This window comes from Falco punctatus, assembly GCF_963210335.1.
Source record: "Falco punctatus genome assembly, chromosome: 1".
NCBI classification, from domain to species: Eukaryota; Metazoa; Chordata; class Aves; order Falconiformes; family Falconidae; genus Falco; species Falco punctatus.
In genome coordinates, this window is record NC_137580.1 from 560,359 (window position 1) to 588,310 (window position 27,952).

Below are 27,952 nucleotides of genomic sequence, written 5' to 3' on the forward strand. Positions count from 1 at the left end.
CTGAATACACACAGGAAACACATCTGTTCTGAAATGGGACCTTTTCCTTATAGAATCACTTTTCAGCTAAGAACTGAATTTCTAACATCAACTTATGTGGCTTGGCATTGGACAAGGCAAAAATAAAAAGAGATAGTGCCCTTGGGAGCTTACATTTTTCTTCTGGCACCTGCAACCCTTCCCTATTGACACTTACTATTTTCAGAACTCTATACATCCACACTCCTGTTGGCAACATACACACTTCTCATAGTCTTTCAAGTTAATGCTGCATGAGAAAACTGCTGTCTCTCCAAGGAGAGAATGGTATTCCTCCCCTCCTCCCATTCCCAGCAAATCAAACTATACTTGAGCTTTTAAAATGCAGTTCCAGATAAGATTTTGCCATTAAATACACCTGTAAAAACTGCACAGCCATTACAAATTATGAAACTCACAAGATATGTACAATAAAAAAATCTGACATTAATGTTTATACTCAGAGCACACTGACAGACTTTTAGAAATAAAATACCTGAATACAAGAAACCAATAATTTTCCCCATTAGCTTTAAATTAGACCCATCTTGAGTCTACCGAACACGTTACAGTTCCAATATAAATTTCACAGGAGTAACAAATTAACAGGGATCTATATATCTTAATTTTATACATTTGGACATTTGAGTACTGACCTGTAGATTGTGCAATGCACAATTTTTTTTATAATCTGGCATAGGGTTTTTTTTCTATACATAAAAATTCTATGTGGAATACTGATATTTTGAGTCTTAAATGTATTTTCTTGGAAACAGTATGAACAGAGTCAAAGAACAGAATACTCACATACAGTATGTAGGTGGCAAACCTATATAGCCAAATGGCTCTGTCTGTTATCACACAGGTACAAGACACACACCTATCTTACATTCACAGTATCTTTGCTGGCACTATATGATACCCCGTAGTTAGTAAAAACACCTGAAAAAGGGGACCAACCAATCTGGTTGCCCAGGGCTAGTCTGGAAGGACCATCTTTGCTTTTGCATTTGTTATTCTATCCCATTTTATCTTAAACATAAAGCACATTTTACATAGCTTTAAAGATACCTTTAATCTTGCAGCTAGTGGTCTCTCACAGAATCTCCAGCTCCCCTCCCCCTGCCAGGAATGCCCGACTCTATTCCTTCCATTTGTTATTTCACACATATTCACAGTTTTAATGGTGTTGCTTGCATTTATTTCACTTACTTGTGTGGCTGGGTGCCATCTCTCAAACAATATGTAGTAAAACTGGCAGAAAGATTTTAGGACTTGGCTTTGGCCATAAGTAGTTTTCTGTTCCATTATATACTTGCAACTTCTTGCCAAAACTCTGCTCAATGCCCAAAACATATCAGTTTCTTCAGCTTACTTAATGATTAAATTATTGTTTACATTCCACTTTGGAACTTATCTTCATTTGTACAGTAAAGAAACAACACCAAGTTTCTGTTTTATTGAAAAAGCAGAATATAGCCATGCAAGAGATCCCCATAGCAATGCCGCCCCAGAGAGACTGACTCCGGTGCAAAATGGGGGCAACGTTGCTGCTTCTCATGTAAATCTGAAGCCACTTTAAGAATCCAATGGAATTACAGGGGAAAGCTCGTAATGGAAAGCTACTCTTACAGATTCACTGGAAATTCTTAATATAGCAAGAATCTGATTTTTATTGCCTATAAACCACTCCACTATAAGGCAACAAAATGGGGGGGGGGGGGGGGGGGAAGCAGTAACAGCTCATAACAGCTCATTTTCTGAATGGGGAACTGTGAAAATCAAACATTAATTATTTGGTTTCAGACAAAATTGTGAGAAACAAAAAAAAAAAAGAAAAAAAAAAAGAAAAAAAAAAAAAGAGGCTTTGCAAAATACGCAAATTGATTCATGCCATTTTCTGTGAACGCAGGGATGTGGGAATGAGCTTCGCTATAGCAAAACAATTATGCTGTAACAATACCGGTCATACAGCTCAGCTTTGCACATACACTGCTTTGACATAGCGCCACTTGGATTTTCAAATAGCGAGTCCACACTGGGCAATTATACCAGTGGTTCGGATTAACTGCAGCATGCTGACACAGGTACAAGGAAGAGAAATATTTTTCTTATGTTTGGAAGGATGGTTGACCTCTACCTTGTTATTTGGCCACTAACATATGCCTGAATTAGATACTTTTGTTAGAGTAGTTGTGGCAACTGCTTGCTAAGCTGGCAAATCACAAGACCAGTCTACACACAGCTATAGAAGTATAGTTATTCCATTACATGTCAGCCACCCAATTTTTCTGTTTACACAGATGCAACATGTATTTCAAGTTGTATATATTAAAATTGGAGTCTTTAAAATTATGAAGATCTTCTAACTTAAGTTGTCAGGAAAGGATAAGACAGAGTGCTATGTGGTTCAATCTAATAACAGTCAAAGAAGAATGCCTGGTCTCAAACCAATTATCTGTCATTCTTTAAATTTTACTGCAGCTTGTGGACAAAAGAGAAACGAATCCTTAAATATTCACTCTGTGCATGTTCCACCGTTCACCTACAGCAAACAGACACTGATCGCAGAGTTTAATACTGCATTATAAGTGGTACAGAGCAGAAAGAGTTAATTTATGAAATGTGTTATTTCACCTGCTTCTTTAATTTGAATTCATTATTTCCACTCCTGGAACTTGTGCACAAGAATGAATAGGAGAAAGAAAAGGGAAAAAAGAGCAATGAAGCTGGGCTCAAGACATATTCCACTGCCATTTCCTTTTAACCACTATGGCATCATCCTTGATATTTCACAGCAACATTATCAATATATAGCAGAAGATGTTCTTTTATCCTTTTTAAGTGTATGGGATAAGATTGCTCTTGGTCTCTATGGATAAGACCTATATTCTGCCTTTGTGAACAAAAAGACTGGGCATTAACAACTAAATCATGTGCAGTTGTTAAAAATAGACACTTCTACCCATAGCTGAGTACTTGTTTGGACTTGGTATATATAGAGTGCATGCTAAATCCATATTCAAAGTTATTTTAAATTTGAGCCCTTTTTTCAACAGGCATGAGGAGGTGTCTAGTTGGCTGGGAGCAGTAATGGGTTTAGTAGTATTCTCCATCCATGATCATTGCAGACAAATCACAGACTTGAGTTTTGTGTTTATCAAAAATGAACCACAGTTACACTTGTCTATTCTGCCACGGTATACCCCACAGCCTCAGCCTTTGAGAATGGTTTATAGAGATGGAATATTAAGTGTGTCTATTATCTATTGTACCACCGTCAGTCATATGAATGTTCCTATTTTATTCTGACATTTTGACCTGGTTTCTTTCTTACCTTGTTTACTTCCATCTATATAAGTAAATGGAAGCTACTATGCCATCTGTCCCAATGAAAAGGCAGTAACTAGTATTGCCACCAGTGAATACAGAGCATCAAACATTGCATGTCACTGGGGCACACAAAAAAGAAAAAAAAAAAAAAAGTCATATTCCCAGCAACGTTAGTAAAACAGTCTCTCTGGGTCTACCTACCCAAGTGCACCAACTCCCAAGGCTCTAAAGTTTAGTAAACACAAATGCCTGTATCAGTTATTACCGTGAAAGTAAAAATATTACTGACAACATTTAAATACTACAATGGGAACGTGATGAAGACAGTCTTTGACACTTCCATTTCACACTGGACTCTCACCACCGCTTTGTTCAGTGAAGTCTCACGAAAGCACTACGCATCCTGGAGACAAGTACAAAGCTGGGACCTTCCGAGGTCCCTGCCTCTGAACAACTACAATCTAAACTGCAACCTAACAGGCAGGATTTTGAAAGGTAAGAAGCAGCCCTTCAGCTGAGTTAAGAAAACATACTGCTTTCATATCGTGTGCCTCTTTCTTGTGCAAGTCTAATGGCTCGGGTAGGGAAGGGAAAACCAGGTAAGACAAACCATGCTTCTACCTACATTCCAGCTTCTTGGAAAAGTATCAAATGGTGACAGGGCTAAGGAATGCGACAACAAAGAGTTGGTTTTATCATAAACAAAGATGATATGGGTTGAAAAGACATATGATACTTACACACTTTCTGCCCTACAGACTTTGAGAAAACTCTTGCAAAGACTCAGTAAAGACTTAAAATCAAGGATATGCTTAAATGCTTTGCTGGACTGGGATCCAAATATGCATTTGTTAGCCTGCAAGTCAAATTAATTTAAAGATTATGACTTCCTATTAAGCTTTGCAAACCAGCTAAGAGCGTATCACAATGTCGGACAGCTCTGTCTAACCAAAGAGCTGTTATTTCTTGGAAAGGTAGATGAAGTGGAAAAGATCCACTATACCGCATGTTCCATCTCCTTTAGAGGACAGGTAATCTCATGCGCAAAAGCTTAACTTAGCAGTAAGTAGGTAGAAAAAGAGAAAACATTTAAGAGGGAAATATTTAAGAAATTACACCCTTTTGTTACTATTTACAAGCATATCTACACTTTAAATTATATATTGTTGGCTGCATTTAAGTGCTTAATGATATAACTGTGGTTCTGGGTGTTCAGGTATAACTCGAAGAAGTTGTAACAGCACGATGTAATTCCAGACAGTGCAGAGAAGGAAATGTTACAGTTCTTTACTGAAATTCTGGTAAGAAGCAACAGCAAAGCACAAAACTGAGTTCTTTGTTATGTGTTAAAAACGAAAGGAGTACTGTATCTTTTTTACATAAACAGTGCATATTCTTCAGTTAAAAAAAAAAAACAAAACACCTGTGGGAATTAACAAATAACTTCATAAAAGAGATAGTCACCTGCAAATTGTGTCCCTTAGAAGTTAATTCACATTTTTTATTCATCTCAGAAGCCCTACTCTTGTGATTTTTTTAAAGGATTATGCATAGCTAAAGTACATTTCAAGTTAATTCCTGTATACATTCGGTACTTATTAGAATTAGTAATCACAGCCATTTTTGTCAACTGGCAGCCATGCTAGCCACAAATATATTATATTGAAAAATGTGGGTTTCAGAATCTAAACTCTATTTAAGAGAGAGAAGAAAAAAGGTAGCACAAAGGTATTTAGTTATTACATCCATATTTTAGATTCTATTTGGTCCAGTTTTCAACACTACAGCATAATTAGTATCATCCCTATCAGCCATTTGGGCCACTAATTAGCTGAAGTTGTCTGTCCTGGTTTTGGCTGGGATAGAGTTAATTTTCTTCCTAATAGCTGGTGCGGTGCTGTGTTTCAGATTTAGTATGAGAATAATGTTGATAACACAGGGATGTTTTTATTTATTCCTAAGCAGTGCTTACCCTAAGTCAAGGAGTTTTCAGTCCCCGCGCTCTGCCAGCGAGCAGGGGAAAGAGAAGCCGGGAGGAGCAGAGCCAGGACAGCTGACCCCAAGTAGCCAAAGGGATATTCCATACAGAGCATCAGGCTCAGTACATAAACTGGGGGGAACTGGCCAGGAGCAGCCGATCGCCGCTTGAGGACTGGCTGGGCATCAGTCAGTGGGCTGTCAGTACTGTGAACCACTTGGGGATTTTAGGTTTTATTTTTTTCTCTTTCTTTTTGCTGTCTTCCTTTTCATTACAATATTATTGTTGTTGTTGCGTTTGTTATGATTATTATTATCAATATCAATATTTTATTCCAATCATTGAACTGTTCTTATCTCAACCCACAGGTTTTACCGTCTTTACAGTTCTCCCCATCCTACTGGGGGTGTGTGGGAGTGAGCAAGTGGATGGTGCTTAGTTCCTGCTTGGGTTTAAACCACGGCATTGTCAGATGCTCGGGTTTTTGAAAGTAATACAGCTACATTTACTACTTGTAGGTTTTGATATATAAACACATGTGCATTCAAACTTAATCAAACAATAAGGCTGAGCTTTTCAAAGCTAATTAAAATACGTACACATTCATTTTCCATTAAATTCAGTGGAAATGAGGTGTTGGAATATTCTGTGCAAGGCTCCAAATCCCAGCATGGGTATGGAACTTGTTACATTTGCTGAATCAAAGCTGGAGGGTGACAACAGGGCTGGGATTCATTTCACCCGGAGACAGTTGTCTAAATTCATACGAGATAAAAAGCCTCCTGGAGATATCCGTCTCTTCACTGACTGTAGAGGGAGCCTAGAGAATAGTTCAGACTAGCCATGTAACTTTTACAGGGATAAAGGTAGGTAAGATAAATCCTATTCTACGTACCTAGCAAGAATTTAAAATTCTGGAAGAAAACTGGTTAAGGTTTTGGGAGCTTACATAGTGAAGGACAAACATAAGTGAAAAGCTGGGTGAAACAACCATATCTACTTTGTCTAGATTTTTACAGTCTTGGCAGGAAAACCTATAAATGATGTTCAAGTTTTTTGCTTGCAGCACTCAAAGATCTCCAGGCTGCCAGGTTCCTGCTGTTTCATATAAAAATCTCCGAGTGGCAGACAGAAGCTGGAGCACTGGTTAAAGATTTCTGCCAGTATGAAATGCTTTAAATGAAGAAGATGTGATTATTTGCCTGGCTTCCTAACTTCACTCCCCGGCTAACCATAGTTGCCAATAAAGTCCCTCAGGTCCTGTGTTTTATCTCACCCTGTATTTAGATACAAATTTCCTGTACAAAGTACAATTAAACTAGAGGCAGAATTCTTGATATGCACCTTCCTACATCCTCAGAAATCTGAAATATAAGGAAATCCTAAGTCAAGACAACACATCAGATGTTGCCATTTCTCATGTATCATTCTGCTACCGTCAGATCACTCGGTCACTCCCTGTTTCTGTCATGTAGCACTATCCTTCTCAAGGACATAACACTCACCAACAGGCATGTGACAGGTAAGGCTGATTAATGAAGGTACAATAAGCAGGACTCCAGGTTGCCCCCACAAAGCGAGGATGGGTTTTGCTTAAGACGCTCATGGATTCTCAGTATACATCACGGTTTACAAGTTTTGATGGTGAGAAGCACAGGGTAGTGAACTTTTTAAACTGGTATTTACATTTATAAGTTAAAACTCTGATTCAAATGGAGATGTCTGAATCACCTGCTTATAATGAAAAAACTACTTAGAACCAAAACTTTTACTGTTATTGCTGCTACAATATTGTATAACAGTGGAACAGATCACTGGCAAGGGTGTTAAGGTTGCTGAATCAAAGGATATTTAATTCCAGTCCTGAAAGGCACTGAAAGAAAGAGAGATTGAAGCACACATTGGGAAACCCAGAGGTTTTGATAACAGAATGTTTTTGTGTGTTTGTTTTAATTATTAACTTTAAATTTTCACTTCAAAAGAAATGGGAGAATTTATGCTTGCCAAGAAGGGCTCCCTTTCCAAACTTGGTCTGCACTGAGCAAAGTAAGTACAGCTTTCTTATAAATGGCATATCTTATCTTGTCAACCTCACTTAAAGTAAAAAAGCATCTTATTATTATCAGTAGTAATAAGAATGTAGTTTGGTGAACAATTCCTTTACAGAAGCCAGCTATTACATACTGTAACAAATTAAAACTCCAAAAGTCTATGCAGGTCCCCAGAGAAATGCTATTTAATAAAGCAAACACCGATATTGAATGTGACAGAATTCCATTTGCTACAGAATCCCATCCAACTGAGTTTGGCTGCAGCTGAAGCAATTAGAGAAAGCTGTGATTTAATGATTATGCTAAAACCCTAGACAAACAAAGCTCTCACCTACCAAGTGGCCACTTAGCTGTATCACTACCACCAAAATGTATAAAAATCCTTGTAGGATTTTATTTGCTGTCAGTCAACTAGTAGCAACATGAGCAATTATTTACTAAAAATGTCTACTTACTAGCTACCCTGCAGCTTAAAAATGAAAAATGTATAAATCTAAATTTAAACAAAGCAAGCAAGGCCAAGTGTGAACTACATATGTCAGGGAAATCACCCACTAAGGTCATCCTTGTAGCTGAGACCCAATATGATCTAGTCAAAAGATCATAACAGGTCAGTGTTTAATCCTTTTTTTTCTTTTTTAAAAAAATAATCTTTATGTTGTGTATGATAATCCACTGGAGCCTAACCTCTGGGTCCATAAACATCTAATGAAATTTTAAATGTCTTTTCATCACAGGAGTAGTGTCCTATGAACCATAGCCTATCACTTCAGACTGTGGACCTCTTAGATCAGCAGTAAAAGTGATTCACTTGAGATTTCTTACCTTCCAATAGATGGTATTTGGCCTTGCCTATTTTCTAATGCTTTCAAAATTTCTTTGTATGAAGTTGTAGGATGTAAAGCAATATAAACATTGACCATGTGCATGTGACAATCTGGAAAACTTGCTTACAGAAAGCTTGGGATTTTGCTTAGAAACTTTGGACTTCCTTGGTGTGTTCATGCCAGTTGACAAGCTCTATTGTGAAAACTAATGGTCTTTCTGATTTTTAACGTTAATGGTCTGAGAGCTGAGTGAGTGATACCTGGGACTGCTGATGTAGATTTTTAGCTTCATTGCCTTCCAGATGAAAGCATCTTCTGACAAAGAGCAAGCAAAGCCTTGGGGAAAGCAATTGCCTTCCCCCCCAACTTCTTTAAGGAACAGGATCTAGAGACATGGTGCATATCTATAGCCTAAACAAAAATACCAGTGTTGATACAGCCTTTTAAAACCATAAAGAAGATGAAGTCTGCAAGAAAACTCAAACACACAGAAAACTATTTTAAGAAGGAAAACATTTTTGCATAACATGGTGAATCATGCACAGAATTGCTGCAGAGGAGAGTGAAATAAAGCAGCTATGTATAGGAATGCACTTCTCGGGCAGCTCAGACCTGTTTTCAAAGATCTAAATCCTCATGTCGTAACAAAAGCATATAGTGTGGGGCTTGGGGTGGTTTTTGGGGTTTTTTTGTTTGTTTGTTTGTTTGTTTGTTTTGCTACAGCTGTGCAGTTTTAGCTAAAATAAGCAATAAATGTGTTCAGAACCCTAATTTATTTATTTTTTTTTTTTAAGTACTATGTGATCCTCAAGAGTGCTGTAAACCCAGAGTACCTACAGCTTCAGAGCTTTTCTAGAAGATGTGTGCCTGGACTACTAAAGAGCCTGAGAAGGCAGCAGTAGCCCTGACAAAGCCAAGAAGCTACATGGTCCCATTTCTAGGAATGTGCAACTGCTAGAGGAGCTGTTATCTGAGAGTGACCCAGAAAATCAGAAGAGATTCAGTGCTAATGTCTTCTTAGACATGGGAAAGCCTATGTCAAGCTCAGCCCAGAATATATGGATCCACACCAAGCAGCCTGGTTTCTACTAATGCAGCGACAACCACTGTGAGATGTTGATGTATTTCTATGTACTATGTTTAATCAGAGCCTACACAACTGATCATAGTTGGATCTCTCTCTAGGTCCTCAAATAACAATTATATCAAAATATCACAAATCCTCTTCTGAGCGCGCTGGGCTCAGGTACTGACTGTTCAAACATCTTAGTATTCTCCTTCTCCAAATCAGTTCCTCCACAGCCAGCTTTACTTTCACACCTGATTTCTGTATGCCACACTGAAGGATCACCTCTCTGCTCTAGAACAAATGACTTCTGTTCTTTTTTCTCCCTCTTGCTTTCTTAGTTTTACTTTCTGATTTGGAACAGTTTTTTTCTACAAACAGATGCACTGGTACAGACATGCATATACTCACTTTTTGTTAATATTCTCAGCTTCTGTTGTAGTGTCTCCTGGATCAGGTCATCTGCCTCTTAAAAGCATAGATTATGTTATCCCTGGTCTGAGGCACTCTAGAATGAACATCAACTTTTTATAAACTCCACAACACGTGAGGCCTGAAAGCCGCAAGAGGCCCATCAGAAACTGCCAGGTCAGCCCAGAGCCCACCATGTATCTCACAGCATATCAGCAAGGACAAAGGAGCGTACTGAAGATCAAATATGCTTTGTATTAAGCAAGCAGCTCCTTGTTCAGACTCCTGTGAACGTTCTAGTTCAGTGAGGCTCAGCATCTGGCAGGGGTCAGATCTGGGCTGACTTCCTTCAGACTTGATTCAACACTCTTCAGAACAGCTGGCAATTGCAGCCTTAACGTCCAAAAGCCTTGATGAACTCACAGAACAAGTACAGAATCAAAGCAGCTTCCCCCTGTCTCCCTGAAAATACTCATGCACCTTGTTCTGATGGGACCACAAGCAGGATTACGCTGTCAGTATTCTCATCCCTCTGCCAATATCCCAAGCGCTCCTTAGTAGCAGCCAAGGAGGTCATACCAAACTGCCATGGGGAAATGGCCTAGAAACTGCAGAGATACGGAATGTTTCCAGTTGTGTTATACAGTGTGCTACAGACACTCAATCCTATGGGTTGTCAGTTGATAAATGCCAACTGAACCCAGTAGTCAGGATGGGACGCGAAAACTGAAGAGCCCTCTGTGTTCTACAGGATGAGTCTCACAATGAAGTGTCGTAAGGAAATATCTAACCTATCGGACCATCAGCAGCAGTGCCTTGCAAACATAAAGGAGACATGATGTTCCACAATGCTCCTATGATAATAAGCACAGCAGTCAGGCAAAATAAATGTCTCCTGAGAAATGTAAGGTGAAAAGGTGGTACTGTAGGAAGCAACCATAGCTCTAAGAATTGATGTTTCCTACTTGAAAGAGTACACTCCTTTTTCATCCCTAGCAAATGTCAACATGCCAGGTGTACTTCTTAGAGTTAATGAAGTACTTTTGTACTTCCAAGGTGGCTATATGTTGCATTTTGAGAGAAAAAACCCAAAAGTAACTAACCCATAGTGAAATAAAGAGAAGCAGGTATAAAATTTGTTCACTTTGACTACTGCTACCATAAGGAAACTAGTATATGTTATGTTTTAATATAAAAACATTATGATCAAAATAATTTCTGATTTACAGGGTCTGCCCCAGGTGAGATACAGCAGTGTCTGTTCTGCATGGTACAGCACTGGGAGCAAACAGACCTTGTAGCTTAACATTTGAAATTGTCAGTCTTCGGTACCTACTTTCTTGCTACAATCTTAGAATAACTAGGTCCTCTATTCTTCTGCTGTAGGGTGTGCACTCTGTAGCTCGTCCTATCAAGAAATTAACTTGAAATGAAAGCTCTCAGGTCTTCTAGATTGATATTACAATGTACTACATAGATATTAAAGGTATTAAAAATATCTCGTTCTTTTTTTTAAGAGCAGGAGCCTATCCTGATGGTACACATGGTTGCAGAGAAGCTTTAGTGTGACAAAATGCATTTAAACGTGAGCAAGGGAATAAAGGGAATTCCAAACCCTTTTTCTTCTTCAATAGGATGATATTTAAGCCAATTGCATGATCTTTCAGAGCCTGGCTTTGCTTTGGGTAGAAGCTTTGAGTGGCTTGCTATTTTAATTGCATATGTTCATTCTCATGGCCATCAATATCAGATAACTGGAAGCTCACTTGGAGGCAGGGTGTTAAACAGAGTGCAAATTTCTCATTTGGAGCAGAAGAAACTGTGATCATCTTTGATATTATCTTTTCTCATTCAGCTTCTTTGATTTGAGTGTTGGTATCAAAAGAAAGTGACCTGAACGTATTAAAGACGACGCAAGTTTCACCATTCCCTGTTGCATATGACTTAAAAATTAATGGTTCATTAATATCCAAACAGATCTGCTCTGGGGAGACCTGATCAGAATTCAACACTAGATATCACAAGCATCAGAGAGCACTGCCAATGTGTTTTTAAAAAGGTCCAGAAGAAGCATGTCTTGTACATTATTTCCGCTGCCTTCACCACAAAAGCAGTATCTCTGCTTCAGTGACAGAATAAATACATGGAAATTTAATTTTTTTTTCTCCAGTTCTCAAAGGGACAGCATTTTGCACCAATATAAGAAAAAATCAGCTTATTTTATCTAATTTATGACATACTACCCACTGGTAGGAAAAGAAAGATGGCAGCTCCCCTTCTTTCATGCTTTGATAGAAAGTCAACAGAGAAGTAATACAAACTGACAGGTTTTTATGACTGACCTCCTGATACCTACCGGTGCATAAACATGCAGTTGTTAAAACTTTCACTAGGGCCAGGGTTATCCCCTCTTGACTAGGAGTCTGCCAAGTCATAAATAAATAAGCTAAAAATAGAATCCCAAAATAATGTATTCTATTTAGTGAATTCTGCCACTAAAATGTCACGTCCCAGAAAATCTCCCAACAGGGAACTTGAGATTTCACAATTTCATGTCTTTACTTTCCAGACGTCGCACAAAACTTGGTAAATAGGAAGGCCACCTATGTCTCTTCAGTAACGAGTGGTGTTCCTCAGGGGTCCTTATTGGGACCACCACTGTTTTGTACCTTCATCAGTGACATAGACAATGGGATCAAGTGCACAGCCAGCAAGTTTTCAGACAACAGCAAGCTGTGTGGTGCGCTCGACACGCCTGAAGGATGGGATGCCATTCAGAGGGACCTGGACATGTTTAAGAAGTGGGCCCATGGGAATTCTCTTGAGGTTGAACAAGGCCAAGTGCAAGGTCCTGCACCTGAGTCAAGGCAACCCCCGTATCAGTACAGGCTGGGGGATGAAGGGGTTGGGAGAAGCCCTGCAGAGAAGGACATGGGGGTACTGGTGAATGAAAAGCTGTACACGAGCTGGCAATGTGCACTCGCAGCTCAGAAAGCCAACTGTATCCTGGGCTGCATCAAAAGAAGTGTGGCCAGCAGGTCAAGGGAGGTGGTTCTGCCCCTCCGCTCTGCTCTGGGGGGACCTCACCTGCAGTGCTGTGTTCAGCTCTGGAGTCCTTATTACAGGAAAGACATGGACCTGTTGGAACAGGTCAAGAGGAGGGACACAAAAATTATCAAGAGATATGGAACACCTCTCTTATGAGGACAGACTAAGAGAGCTGGGATTCTCCAGCCTGGACAAGAGAAGGCTCCAAGGAGACCTTATTGCGGCCTTTCAGTACTTAAAGGGGGCCTATAAGGCAGATGGGGACAGACATTCTAGTAAAGTCTGTTGTGACAGGACAAGGGGTAATGGTTTTAAACTAAAAGAAGGTAGATTCAGACTAGTTATAAGAATTTTTTTTTTTTTTTTTTTTTTATGATGAGGGTGGTGAAATGCTGGAGCAGGTTGCCCAGAGAGGTTGTAGATGCCCCACTCCTGGATACACTCAAGATCAGGCTGGACCGGGCTCTGAGCAACCTGATCTAGTTGAAGAAGCCCCTGCTCATTGCAGCACAGTTGCACTAGATGACCTTTAAAGGTCCCTTCCAACCCAAACCATTCTATGATAGACATCCTGAAGGTGGTGGGCTTTGGGTAAGACTGATCCCAGCAGCTGGATGCAGAGTGAGCCACAACAACTCCCTTCCCATGTGAGCATTTCTGCTCCACTCCGCAGCCAAGCTCCTGTTAACAGGACTGCATTTTTTATTTTACTCAGGCTTTTTGATTAGCTTTAAATCACTTGACAAACATCACTTGAACCACACCCTCAAAAAATTATGGAGCTCTTTTGTATACAGTTATTGCTATATACTATTTAGAAATAAAAGTGGCTTTTGAACAGTAAATATTTTGGGAACAATTCTATCAAGGCAATGCCCATAAAATTCAGCCAAAGTATATCCCACTTCTCAAGCATCCATTTTAACACCTTGTCCTACCACTGCACTGCTGAATAATCCACAGGCAGGTGTTTGCAGTGTGACAGTCAATAGAAGTTGTTGCTGAATAATGTAAAAATCTTTTTGTAGGGAATTTTTCAGATTACAAATCTGATCTCAATTTGATTTGCTTATGTAGATTTCTGCAACCAAAGTTTAGTTCATACGCATGTTTGTGAACAACGAATTTAGGGGCAGGTTGCCAAGATGAATGCAATCATCAAAAGAAAAATCACTTTTTGATTAAATTAAATTCATTTCCAGTGGAGACAGAGGTAGCTTATAAAAAATGAATTTCAGAATTAAAGAATAGAAAAAACAGCATGACAACCTACTATTGCTACTAGTTAGTCTGCCACACAATGAGATTTCTGTTTATTTAAAAAAAACACTACTAGGAAATGATGAGTAAAGGTGACCAACCATAAAGCAGGAGCAACAAATCTGAGCAGAGATAGGAAAATTGTTACAAACAGTTCATGAACAATAAACAGTGAGCTATAACACTTACCTGAACAATTTCCGAAAGCAGTCAAAGATTTATGATCTGCTTTTGAACGTTTCATAAATGAAAAACTTACAGATATGCTGTCTAGAAAGAACAGGAAGCCAGAACCAAAGAATGCCTTCAGCACCTAAACCAAAGTCAATTCAAGTCCATCCCTATCCATGTTTTTAATAAAAAAGCCTCCACAGTGCAATCCCTCCCTCTCTGAAAACACTGTCACGTCCACACTGAGAGATCCTAAATCAGATAAATTTTGGCTCCGTCCTGCCCAAGACGTCTCCTCCCCAGACAGCCGCAACATGGTTTGGCAAGTGCCAGTCAGCACGTAAGCATCCACAGGGCTGGGCCAGTATGGGTAAAGAGGAGAAAATTCCTACATGAGGTTGTGTATTTACCATGTATTTACCAAGAAGGCCCAAATTCAAGTCTCTCGGTGGCTTGCAGAGATTAAAAAGCTGCCTTCTCTAGCACTCAGGCAAAGCTCTCGTTTCCAAAGAGGCACTGTTTATCCCTTTTTAGCCACTCTTTTGAGGCTCTGTCACTGTTTTTAGAAGGGATGACAAACTTCCCTGTCCAAAAAGGGACCAAGCAAAAAGGGACTTTACGCTGGACCTATGGGAGTCAAGCAGCTCTGGGAGCCATGAATCTCATATTTCTGGAGACCAACAGCTTTTCATACGGGTCTCTAGTCACACCTGCATCAGCAAGCTGCAATAACAGCACAGCAGCTGGTGCTGATGGTCCAGTGCCCACGATGTATGGATTTGGGGGGGCAAGGGAGGAGGAAAGAAGGGTTTAATTTCAACAAGCTTGAGACTAATCTCATGGGCTGAATGCTGAGGCGCAATCAGAGACCTTAAGGTCCAGTTCACCCACACCAGGACTGCTTTGCAACAGGACCCAATATGCAGTAAGTGGAGACACTCGGATAATTCGCTTCAAAAGTGGTAATCCAAGTACAAACTAAAACACTAGCAGAGGTGAAGATGCAGCCCCTATTACCTTTTCCAGACACAATTAAGAGGAAAAATAGTGCTTATTTCTGCACCCATTTTTTGAGAAGAAAATTTTAGGTTGCTGTCCTTAAGGATGTGGGTGGGCAGCTGTGACTGAGTGAATCACAGTTCTGGAGAGGTGCTGAGCTTTCACAACAAAACAAACAAAAAATAATCCCCCTTTCTGAAGACCACTCCATCACGAGCTTACTACTGAACTTAGCAAATGGCTTGTTTGAATCTCTGCTCTGAGGTGCCTGGCTTTCATTTTATGCTTTACATGGAATCAGCCTGTGGTTTTATTCCATTCTAGGGGCTAGGCACCTAGCTGTGAGTTGACTAAATACTACTTTTTTTCACTTAAGTTAATTAGTTAACTTAACTAATTAAGTTAATTAGCTTAAATTAAAACCGGTTAAGCTAATTAACCACTTAACTGGTTTTAGCTAGGCCACTCTGCACGTGAGAAATAATCACCAAAATAAGAAACCCATGAGCTTTTAATTATGCACGGAGCGATACTCCAACGATACTGCACACCCAGCTTGGAAGAGAGATCTGGGGCTACATTCGGAGGGCAAGCACACTAAAGCAAACCCCACTGACTTCAGAGAATCCCTTCACTTCCCGTGACAGAATCAGTGTGACAGAAATCAAAATTTGGCGCTTAGGGCAAATTTAAGCCTGACATGGCTCTGGAATGCTTGACAGGTGCTGCCCGTAAGAGGGTCTTCCTCTTTGTGCCTTCCAGGGGAAGAGCAAGGAAACCTCTCTCATGGCTTAGCTTTAGGAGTCTCTTTGCCAAGTACCTGCCATGTGCCTAAAGGCATTAGAGAAACATGGTTACATTTGTTATCATGAGACCAGTTGGCTGTGTTAGAATATCTGAAATAAACCCCACGTTTTTTAATGGCCTGGTTGTTTTTTTGCAGAAAGCTGAATCTCGGTATATAAGCTGTCATATCAGATTCTATTTTATTCTTTTATTTTTACAAAGTATTGCATAAACAGGAACAGCTGGTGTTGATTTATAAACACCAGAGTTCTCCTGAGAGTTTAGATATTATTTTGCCAACATTTCAGCCTAATCATTTGCAAGCAATTGTTCTGTACCATAGTGGACAGCAGTTCTCCTGCTGCCTGGAGACAAAGATTTTTTCTACTAATAATACAAACAACGTAATTCTGAATTACACTTAGAAGAAGGAACTTATGTACATAGATCGATATCTGCATATCGGATATGCATACATCTGTCCACATAACTGTGTGTGAATGTCTTCTTTCATCCTGAATTTCTTCTTAGAAAATGCCACAACATTCACTCCTCCAATCTCTGGTAAAATTATTGTAGCCTGTTGTAAATAGCCAGGCAAAGGCCTTGGTCCCTGTGAGAACCTGAATGTTATTTGCCTGCCTGTGTACCTTGAAGTAAGGTGTGAAAATGCAACGAGTTGTTCAGCTTAATGTTTAACCACCTTAACTGGGGGACACTTTTTCCCCTGTTTTATTTACAGTACAGTTGCCAAGTTTTGGAACCAATACTCTCCAGACAAGAGTCTCTTCCCCTATGTTATCCTTGTTCGTTCCCATTACAGAGCCATGCTGAGCACTGAAGCAAGCAGGAATCATCTGATCAGATAACCATGTGATCAGTTACTTAGAGAATTTATTATGAGCTAAAAGATGTCCATTAAAGTTTCATAAGCAAATTGAATTCCTGCATCTCCAAGTGGTGGCACTGAAGTTTGTTATGAAAGTCAGACAGTTTTTATCTTACTCTAAGTTGAATAAAAGAAAACCAAGGCTTGGTTAATAAATCATTAAAAGATAGCAAATAAAGGCTAGAAATAACTGGTGAGCTTTCACAAAAGAGTAAACCTACCAGCCCATCTCCCAAGGACCTGAGATGTTAGGTAGTCTTGTAGGACTTTGAAAGAAGATGGATAACAAGATGAAAAAGTTTGCCAGGCATGAAGAGTCACGTTGCCTAGCTGATCTGAATGCTAGGATTTGTGGGAGGCTTGAAATACTAAACAACAATAAAACAGCAGAGGGTATTGATGAATGCAAAGTAATGCATATGAGGGAAAACAATCCTAATTAGATCTAAACCACAATGGACCCTAGCTATTATCACTCGGCACAAAAATCTCGGAACCATTATGGATAATTCCATGGAAATGTTGGTTTAATGATATGTAGTGATAAAAAAGGCCAACCACATGCTTTCAGCTCAGAAAAAAAGGTAACTGGGGATGGGTACAATAGAGGTTTGCAAGTCATAAAAGTTCTGGACTTCCTTGTCTGCAATTAGGGAATGATTATTCAGGCTAATAAACATCACTGTAATAAATTAATTAAAAAAAATCTGGGGACACCTAATAAAATTAGCTTACAGTTTTAAACGCAGTAAGAGGAAGTAATTTTTCATACAATGCACAAGCTGCAGAACTCATTGCTGCCGGGCTTCATAGAAGTCACAAGCATAAACAAATTTTAAAACGTATTAGGTGTATTAGCAGAGGCAGAATGCATTGGTAATTCCTGAACACAGTACTCCAGGTGCAACCTCCCATTCGGGATGAGCTGATGTATCAGTAAAAGTATTTGGTCCTTTCCCAGCTTTGCTCACTTACTTTCCCAAACCATTTGCTGCTGGTGGCACATCAGTGGACATCTGACCCCTCTTCCCCACAAATCTTTTCTTCCTCAGCACAGGCTGATGCCAACGGCCTGATCTTTTGTGTAGGAAATACAAAATCCTGTAACTCCCTTTGGCTTCCAGTTTCATATCAGTGTCTCACCCCCAATTAACTGTTTCTCTGTTCATATCCCTTTCCCCCTTTCTTTCCCCCATTACTTGCTAATGGCACTAACCAGCGATAGCACTATTTCTTTTCTCAGCTAATTCCACTCTCCTACCTGCCTTCATTAAACTTTCTCAAAGATTTGTAACTTCACCCAATATGATGCCTTTCATAAAAATTTTGTAAGACAAAGATCACCTTCCTGCCAAATTTCAGATCCTTATTCCAAAACAATAGGATGGGGGACAGAGGGAGGGAGGGGAAGCTACAGCTATTCAGAGCAACGTTTGCCAGGATTTTTCAGTGTGGTCAAAACAAATATATTTTCCCCTTGCCTAATGCCTGGAAATGTTTGAATCGTTTTTGCTGTAATTTTCCAAAACAGATTCAACTAAGAAGAAAACCAGCATGGAAAGCTTTGCCCCACAGAGATGCCAAATGGTTAAAGTCTGGCAACGTTATCAGCAACGGCAAACAGAGAGTTAACATGGAGAAGGTTAGACAATCTTAGTAAAACCTTATCTGTTACACCACTAAAGAGCACAAAACATAGTATAAAACATGCGATTACTGAGTTTTCTGATATAATTAAAGCATAGCCACCTGTGATAGATTTTGGCAATCATTTCACTGCACATTATTTTAAGAGTGCATTATTTTATTTTGCAAGATGTCATGAAATTTAAAAAATCCTTTTTGTCATGGGCCAAAAGGACTTTTAAAACTAGAAGTAATGAGAACATCAGCCCTGGCAATGACGGCAACAAATACAATTTTCTTTGTTTGCAAGTATCCACAATTTTTTTTTTAATTTAATGGCTGTGTTATGATTGATTTTCAAAAATGGGAAAACAGCCATGTTTAAAATATGCTTCACTAACTGTAAGAGACAGTTTTAAATGCAGTTAAGTGAAGGGATTCGCAGCTACAATGGAGGCTTGAGGCAGTAATTTACCGCACTGAGCACAGCGAAGCCTGGCTTCACCTCCCTGGCGACGAACACCGAGCACCAGCTTTCAGCCTTGGGTGCCAGGCTGCCTGCATCGCTCAGCACTGGCCCTGCGCAGGCGACCAGGTCCCGGGGATGACAGCTGCAAGGCGATGTACAAAGTCCCTCCTTTTTCTCCGGCCTGTCACACATCACTATCAAGAGATGCTGTACTTGAATAGCCAAAAGAATAACAGATAGATTTGCATATGTGACTTCAGAGTTTCCTGGCTTTTCCATGCTTAAATAAGTAGTGGTCCATTAAGGTTGATCTTCTTTATTAATTATATTAAGGAGATAAGTACACTCCCAAGCTCACTAATAATGGCCAAACTCTTAGTTCCCTGGAGAGTGGTTCAAGTGTCTCCTTTATGGCTCTGTAGGCCAGAAAAGCTTTATTTTTCACAGACCACAAGGACTTGACTGAGCTCACCTGTTTCCTTTCTGTAGGTAAACAGAAACCGTTTCCAGAGATGAGAAAGGCTACTTACCAGTTTACAAGATCTGACCGTTAATGAATCTGGTGGTTTTAATCCAGAATTCTGCCAGATCTTCTCCACATCAGGACCTGTGATGTACCTCCCTGTATTTATGGCACAGGGATCCATCCTTTCAGTCGAGCACAACTTCTCTGCCACTAGCCTAAAGGTAAAGCCAAGCTGTGTGCCATGTGCTTTTCCTCCTAATAAAAGCTTCTAAAAGAAAGTCTGCAATAAACTTCATTGAATTTTATAGAGATAAAATATTCAAATCTCCAGGGGCTCACTCCAACTGAACTAATACAGGGGTGATTGGGGCTGTCCTAAGAGGGCACCGCAGAGAACTGGTCTATGGTTTGCATTTGAAACACGAAGTTACTCTGTGGGATGAACAAATTGCTCTGAAACACCGGTGACGAAAACACTGCTCGGAGGAAACCCCATCTCCCGCCCAACAGTTTACAGTCCTCAGTTTTCCCTATGAACCAGTCAATATACTAACCTTTAAAAATAGCATGGACTGTGAATTTTTTGTCAAGTAGCTTCAGTATTTTCTGCTGAAAAGAATTTTAAGCTCAAATACAGCAGAGCCGTTCTCAGCTGGGTTTGACTCCTTTCACCAGCTGTCTGTACCACCAGCACTATATCCCATTTGAAGAATCTTTTTTTCTCAGATTGAGGTGAGGGAATTCCAATTGGCTGCTCACAGGAGGAGTCTGTTGGGCAGGTAATCAGGGATTGTAATCGGGGATCTTATTTCTTTTTTTTCTTTTTTTTTTTTTTTTTTTTGTTTTTTTGTTCCCCTTTTTTAAACTGATCAAATATCATACAGAGAATCATGGTGAAACAATAAACATGGGAGTCTAGAATAGCATTTTTGCAGAGACAAGTTTCAGGGTAGAATAACGCTTTAATTTTTTCCAGGCTTCCCACAGTACTGCTGGCAAGCTTTGAAAGCTGTAGAAGAGCAAGCAAATGGATTCCAAATCTCTATCATGGGCCAGATTGTCTTTAGCCCTGCATGGGACTGCAAGGAGCAAGCGCGAGGGGAGAGAAAACAAAGAACCTCCTCCTGTGCCGAGGTATAAAACAGCAGGGAAACATGAGCACTGCCTCATGCAAAGATGAATCATGACATCAGTTTCTCCCAAAAAGGGCTGGGAAGAGTTTAGAAGTGATTGGCAGTTGTCCCTCCTTGGCACCGGCCATCAGAGCTGTTCAAACACAAGGAAACATCTTTGCAAAAGACCGCTGCATTTCACCTGCCAAATTTCTTTACGACTCCTGGGAGGACCTCAGCCAAAATGCATGCTGAGACATCTTTACAAGCAAGCCTTCCTCTTCCAACCTGTCTCCAGCACAGGCCCTGGTCTCAGTCAGAGTGCAGAAGGGATGTCTGAATCCCAGGAATTCAGAAATTTGTGGAGACAAACACATATAATGGGCAGACTGACTACACAGCCTAGGCTTCCACAAGATTCTTGGTGGTGGGTTTTTAAAAAAATTTGTTCTGTTTACGATCCTAAAAGCCAAGGAAATATTATTTCTAGAAGAAAAAAGCTTTGAGTATTTTAGCACCCTACCATCATATACATGGAAATAAGTAAAATATTCCATCATCCCCACTGTACAAGGCACAAATGGAAAAATGGGTGGCTTAGTTTTGTCACACAACAACTGGAGGTGAAACCAAAATGTGCTTGCTGCTTCCCCATCTAACAGACTGTGGTATGCTTTCACGCCTTATCATTAATTCAGTTAAATATCTAAGCAGTGTTGTCAGACTTCAGCCTTCAGGTATCTCTGCTAGTGGATTTACAAACTCTCTAAAGCAATTGATACGGTCTTTCTACTGAAATATAACCTCTTCTTGCCAAAACACTGATACTTATTTAACACACATGCTACATCACTGTTCATGTAAAACACTGTAACAACTAAAGCAAGAAAGTATGTCAGATTGGAGGGCAGGAATAAAAACATCTCCCTGACTAATAAACAAATCCCTGCCTCTGAAATCCTGTCTTGCTCCTTGCCATTTGTTTGTTCTAACTTCTAACTTTGCTCCTAACCCAAACTGTCAACTATGGAGATAATAATTTGCTGAAGAGACCTCATGGTTGTGCAGCAATATTTACTAAAGGGTTTTTTTTTTCATGGATTTCTGCCACTGCACCTCCTCTGCAGCAAAATCTGATCAAGATAGGTGCAATCAGCAGGCTGACAAAATTTCTCTCTGCGTTTGAGAACAGCAAACAGCACTCCGTGTAATAATTTATCAATCTAGTCATACGACAATGGTCTCTTTTTTAACTATGCTGCCAGAAGACCCCTTTATTTTCAGCAGCATTACAAATTATCAGTATTTTTACTAGTGTACTTTTTGAAGCTATGGGACTCATTCTTTAAAAATAAACACGTTGGAAATCAGTTGATCAGACTTCAATGAAGACATACACAAAATGCTTCAAGTAGTAGAAATTATCCTTTTGCAACCATCAATTAAAACCTGCAATTCACTCTCTTAAGTGATATTAGCATTAAAAATTGCTAAAGCATCAAAATGGTAACACAATGTTACCCTGTACAGCTTAGTTCACAAGCTTTTGACTCGTGTTGATGTACTGTCACTTTTAAAAGTTCTTCTCATACAACACAGGTGCATAGGGTGCACAGCAGTCTCTAACAAAAACACCACCAGGCAATCTTCCTCTCTCAGCTGGGCAGAGCTTCACCCGTATATACCAGCTGTGGGTACTTCCAGAGAAACGGCAAAATTATTATATGATAAAAAGTTAATGCAGACTTTACAGTTTTAAAGTAAGATGCATTCATGATCCTTTGCAAAAAAATAAACAAGTAGCTTTGGTGAGACAGAACTGTTGACAGTTTTGAACTGAGGTCTCTAAATGAATACTCCTTTCTTTCCCTCACACTGGCCCCTGGTGTGTTTTATGTGACAATATTTAATAGACCCCATCAGCTCATAGTACACAAGGCTCAGAATTGGTTGCCTTTACTGAATAGGCTGGGAAAGCTGCCTCAACAAATCTGTTCACGCTTAAGGTCTTGTTGCTGCCAACTGACGTGCTTGAAACTCCTGCCTTTCCATCCTCTGCTGTTAGTTTAACTGCACATTCACAGCAGAAAGGGCAAAAGATATACTCTGCAACTATGCCAAAGTGAAAAGCAAGACCACTCTTATGCCCAAAATTCAACCCTGCTGGTGCAGAACCAGTATCTTATTTTCCCTGGCTGAAGAGTTTTGAAACAAACAAAAAAACCCAAAAGAACAGTCAAGAATTTAATCAGTCCTCTGGAGTCTGAGGCTTGTGAGAGCTCATGTACTTAGAGAGTTTCCTTCTATTAGCTGTAATAAATACATTGGGGGGGGGGGGGGGGGGGTGGGGTGGAAAAAATAAAACGACAATAGATGCAAGGCTGACACTGGGGCAAAACTGATGAAACTGCTGGAGCATTCTGTCCTTATATAAAGACCCTGTCATGCTGCCAAGGTCAGCTGAAGCTTGGGTTATCTGTTGCCCGAGGCTAGTCTACCTTGTTTTTCATTCAGGGATCATTGTTCTTCGGTTGTTTTTGTGGATTTTACTCCACCCTTTTCTTCATGCTTTTCTCCTTTTTCAGCTTGCCATCCCTACAGCACATACCAGAAGCACATCCTGCTTGTTCACTGAGAAATCCAGACTATTCTAATGGGAAAGAGTAGCTATGAGTAAAAATGGTTTTCCCCTTTAAAGGAGAGGAAGAGAGACAGAGAGAAGGTATTTAACAAATACTTCGTGAAAAGTGAAAAATTCACTAATTAGTTTTAAGGACAGTTCACATGTCTAAACTGGGGAGGGGATGCCACCTAATTATCTTTATCAGCATAAACAAAGTAGTTAAACAATACACAGTTTTCTCTGTATTTTACTGCCTTTGAATACATTACATTTATCAGTACTTCAAAAATTCATCAGAGGGAACAACATAAAGGAGAAATGATGGAGAGATGAAGAAAACAAAGGGGAGAAAGAAAGACAGATAGCATAGTGTATAACATATCATATACATAGAAGAATAATTGAGATTTTAGGGTGAAGGTTTTAGGTAAGATTTTTACAGTAAAATGTTGTATAGCATGGGGCAGGGGGAGAAAGACCAGAGAGACCAGAATCTCCCACCATAAGTGTTCCACTTATCTTTTGCATCAGTTCATTTAAAGCCATCCCAAGGTATGCCAAAGCTCTATTATTCCTTTCTTCAGTATCTGTAGAAAATTTTACAGGAAGCATTTGCACTGAGTTGTAACACACAATACATTCAGCTTTCACAGGAAAAATTATATGAAAGGGGCAGAATCAAACCCTACCATTAGCAACGCCAGCTCCCGTTGACTGAAGTGGGAGTTGGATTTGCTTCTATCAAAGCTGACTTTGAGAGGTACTCCCAAAGAGCCATGTAATAGGCTTCCTTATCCTTTCCTTTCTGTGAGGTCTGAGATGTTTTTTAAGCTGCTCCACGGCTTACACGCCCCTGAACGCAAGATACAGAACTAATTAAATGTTTTGCCTAGTCTGGAATTCAAACTGTTAATTTGTTGTGCAAGAAAGGGGGAAAAGAGTTTAATGTAAAAAGAAAAACAATTAATGTTATTAATGTAGCTATTATTTTCTGTTTGAGTTTTGTTTCAGATATGACTCTGTATTTTAAGAAGATTTCTTTTTTTCCATTGGTCCTCAAGGGGTTTTTTCATCCTTCAGGCCACTTAGAATTTGCTGGTAAAACAAGTAACTATAGAACTCCAAGATAAAACTACTGCACACATTTGGAGGAAAGTGTGCATCACTGTAAAAATAGAAATAATCTGTTACTTAGACGTGAAAGATAACCAACCACTGGAAGCCTAAGGAGCCTAGATTTTTAAAAGATTACTGGACACTTGAAATCAGATGGGATCAGTTCAAAGTTCCTCAAGTGTTAAATAAGAACCAGCTGAAAAAAAGGTCTACTCTGCCTAAATTGTATACTTTTCCATTATACGTACATGTTTTAAATATGTTTTTGTCATGCAATAAGGCTCCAAACAGGCTTTTCTTCACCGTTATAGCAGAATAAGTACACATCACAGCTTTTGGTGATGGCCCTTATGTTGTAGAAAAAATAGCTCTGTGAAAAGAAAACACCTGGCAACTTTTTATCAGCAGAAGAAACTTATTTTTCTTTGAGAAAAAAAAAAAAAAGCCTCATTCTGTGTGCATACAGAAAGTTCTTATGCTTTCTCAAAAAAAAAAAAAAAAATCAGTAAAAGCTTTGAAAAGCACTTTCCAAACAGTGAACCTCATCAGAAATGGTTTTATGTCCCTTGTATGGGATTTACAACATTCTTTGAGTGAACAGCATTAATCAAGGTCACTATTTGATACAAGATCTGTCCCTACACTGTGTCTGTTACACAGCTTTGGGAAAAGATCTTTAAACCTCTGTAGAAAAGACTACATGGAAATAGCTGATAAACTGGTATTGATTTTCACATATCGCCCTTGTCAAAAGGATTTATTGATGTGTCAATACATGTTGAGGCAAGGATCATAGCAGGATAGCTTTAAAGGATTTATGGTGAATCTATAGGCTTTAATACACTCTGTGGTAAATAACTAACAAGTACTGTGTATATTGATTCTTGTCATGTGGTCAATGGAATCTTTAGCCCCCTAATTGTTAGTATTGATGAACAGTTCATGATCTAAATGAGCAGCAGGACATCTTCTCTAACCAGCAATGCTCCAAACAGGCTTTTCTTCACTATTTACCCCCCCAGGAACAATGGTTACCCGCAGAAGTACATGTCAGGACTCTGACTTAGTACCTTTAGGCAGAGCCTGTATAGACTCTTAGTGTTCATATCCCTGTCCTCTACTCTGCAGTGGTTCCACACACTTTTAAACATCTTTAACTCAATTTTAAACAGTCACAGAACAGTTAATTGTGGCTGCAGCTTCCAACGGGATTATTCCACATTAGGACCTCCAAATGGGCATTTTATTCCAAACCCAGACACCTGCCTGTACTATTAGAGGTTTGCTATTTTCAGCTTTTAAAGAATTCAACATCTAGATACATATGGGTACATAGATCAGAGTTCAATTTGATGTCTTCAAAGAATTTCAGGGGAAAAGTATTATGGGTTTGTATAGGTGTGTGCTCATTCTTGGCAGCTGAATGTCTCAGCCATGACTTCTAATTTTATTATCTACAAACAAAGAGATAAACAATTAAATAGTTGTAAAAAGATTTATCAAATTTACTGCTAGTGTAAAATCAATACCCAAAACTAATATAGCTGGTTAATTAATTATTAGTTAAACAATAAGTAAAATTTCCATTCATACTTAGGCAGAACTAGGTAAACACAGTGTGTGTATGCAGAGCATTATCGATTCATTCCATTAGCCTTGCATTGTACACAGAGTAATAAATACAGTTTACAGTGGTTTTGAATGTCTATCAGATACCCCAGAGACCCAGTAGCCTGGCTCTCAGCATCTTAGACACATGAAAAAAAAAAAAAAAGTCTCACAAAAAAACCCAACACCCCCAAAACCAACAAGAAAGCAAGCCCTAAAACTTGAAAACTGGTCTTCAGTACACCCCTTTCTCCTCAAAGTTTGGAAAAAAAAAGATTATAACATTAAGCTTATCAGAGTTGGATTAATATGGGCCAAAGACAGAAGAATAAATCAAAAACTGAAGATCCCTAAGAGCAAAAGGAGAGGTTTCCCTTTTACATATTTATGCACACCAATCTGTAGGAGGAAAGCTAGGGATGGCATTTCAACCTTAAGTTTAAATACCGACAGATCATGCTGGACATTTAACATTACCTTCTTTTTTGTTTTTAATTTGAAGCTTTAATTGCCTTTGTGTGTTTCTACAGAAATGTTTGCAAACTCCTTTGAAAAACTGCTTTTGCCTAGGCACTGCTGGTTACCCTTGCCTTCAGTTTGCTGCGCTTTCCGAATAGGGCAATTTGTGGCTTGGAGTGAGTGAGCTTTTGAGGGGACAGCAGTAAACCAGCCCTGGTATCTAGCCTGCTTTAAGGAGAGCTGGCTTGAGATGGCACTTCTCTTCACACCAGACCTATACCAGCCAGGCAGCAGCTTAATAACTAGAGAAAAACCCAACAACTTTCTAAGTAAATATTTATCCGTTCAAAGCATGGTGCCAACTTGGTACTCATACATACATTGTATATATGGTTAGAGAAACCGTTTCTAGCACACAGCAACAAATGTTAAATTAAGTATTTTTTAGCAAAATGCTTTAAAATTAAATCTATAAAAGTATTTAGTCTTTGGGCTTTCTTGAGAACTTGAGCCAGTCTGTTACTGAGCTCCCTTGGATATTTTATTCCCAATAACTTTTAAGTAAAAAGATGCAATTGCAGCACACAGTTTACTGAAAATACAAGTCAAGGGAAACATACGCAGACATTTTCTCCTGACACAATTACAAACTTCAACAAACTTTCTGATCGTGATTAATAATAGCAACACTAAGGTATGCTTTTTACTTTATGTATATTCCTAAAGCCCATTTATTTAGCAGATCATCACAGCTCTCCTGCACACCGATCCTTTCCTCAAAAAGAAACTTCATTATAGGCTAGCTACTGGCCTCATTTTTTATCCTTATAAATTCTTACCATTACATTATAAAATTATCTTTTTGCTACATTCAGGTCATCTGTCTTAGAAGCAGTGGATATGAATCTAGCATACAGCCTGACTATCTTGTATCTAGGGTAACAATATAAGCAGAAGGGCAGCAAAGTTCTTAAATCTTCCCAGTATCTTTTTATACCACACACACAAACCTACTGAGCACTGGTTTAGATCTGAATAAATAAATTTTTAACCTGTTCAGTCAAACTGTATTATTTAATTCATATAATACCTTAATTAAGATCCTGCAATCCTTCTCACGTCATAATGCATGATGAGTAAAATAGAAAGTTATTAATAAAATACACCATGAAGGGTAATATAACTAATAGGTTCTGTTTTGCGTGGTTAGAAGGCTGACTAATTATTGGTATTGTTCTTTACAACCTCCTGATGAGATTAATAATAAAATACCACATGGGACTTCATCATCTACTGCTCAATTCAATATTTAGCTGGCAATTTAGCTTCATCTGAATATCATTTTCAGCAGGTCCTTAGACAGCCAAATGTTACAACTAAGCAACATAGGCACCAGTTGCAGGCAGTCTTGTGTATCCTATGCAACAAACAAGAAAGGGACTAGTTCAAAGTGCAGAAAAGGAGGTACAGAGCAAGGAGGAAAGGATCCTGCATCAAAGATGTGACACCCAAACATTTAAAAAATAGAAAAAAAAACCAACAACAGTTCTTGTAAGTTACTTGACAGGCAGAAGTATAGTCAGTGAAATCAGAATGATATAGGACTTTTTCCTGAGATTTCTACCATTGTATCACC

General features: G+C 39.2%; 1 protein-coding gene across 11 annotated transcripts in view; it reads right to left on the reverse strand.

Annotated features, from left to right (window-relative positions):
- Positions 1–27,952, reverse strand: part of LDB2 (LIM domain binding 2) — a 251,766-nt gene that overhangs the window by 146,506 nt on the left and 77,308 nt on the right. Inside the window, exon 1 of one of the 11 annotated variants that reach the window (XM_080405217.1) lies at positions 19,463–24,502. The exons of the other annotated variants lie outside the window; for them this stretch is intronic. Coding sequence (XP_080261343.1) covers positions 19,463–19,579 — 117 coding nt within the window. The 5' untranslated portion in view covers positions 19,580–24,502. Of the gene's footprint in view, positions 1–19,462; positions 24,503–27,952 lie in introns of those variants that run through there. 11 annotated transcript variants of the gene reach the window in all.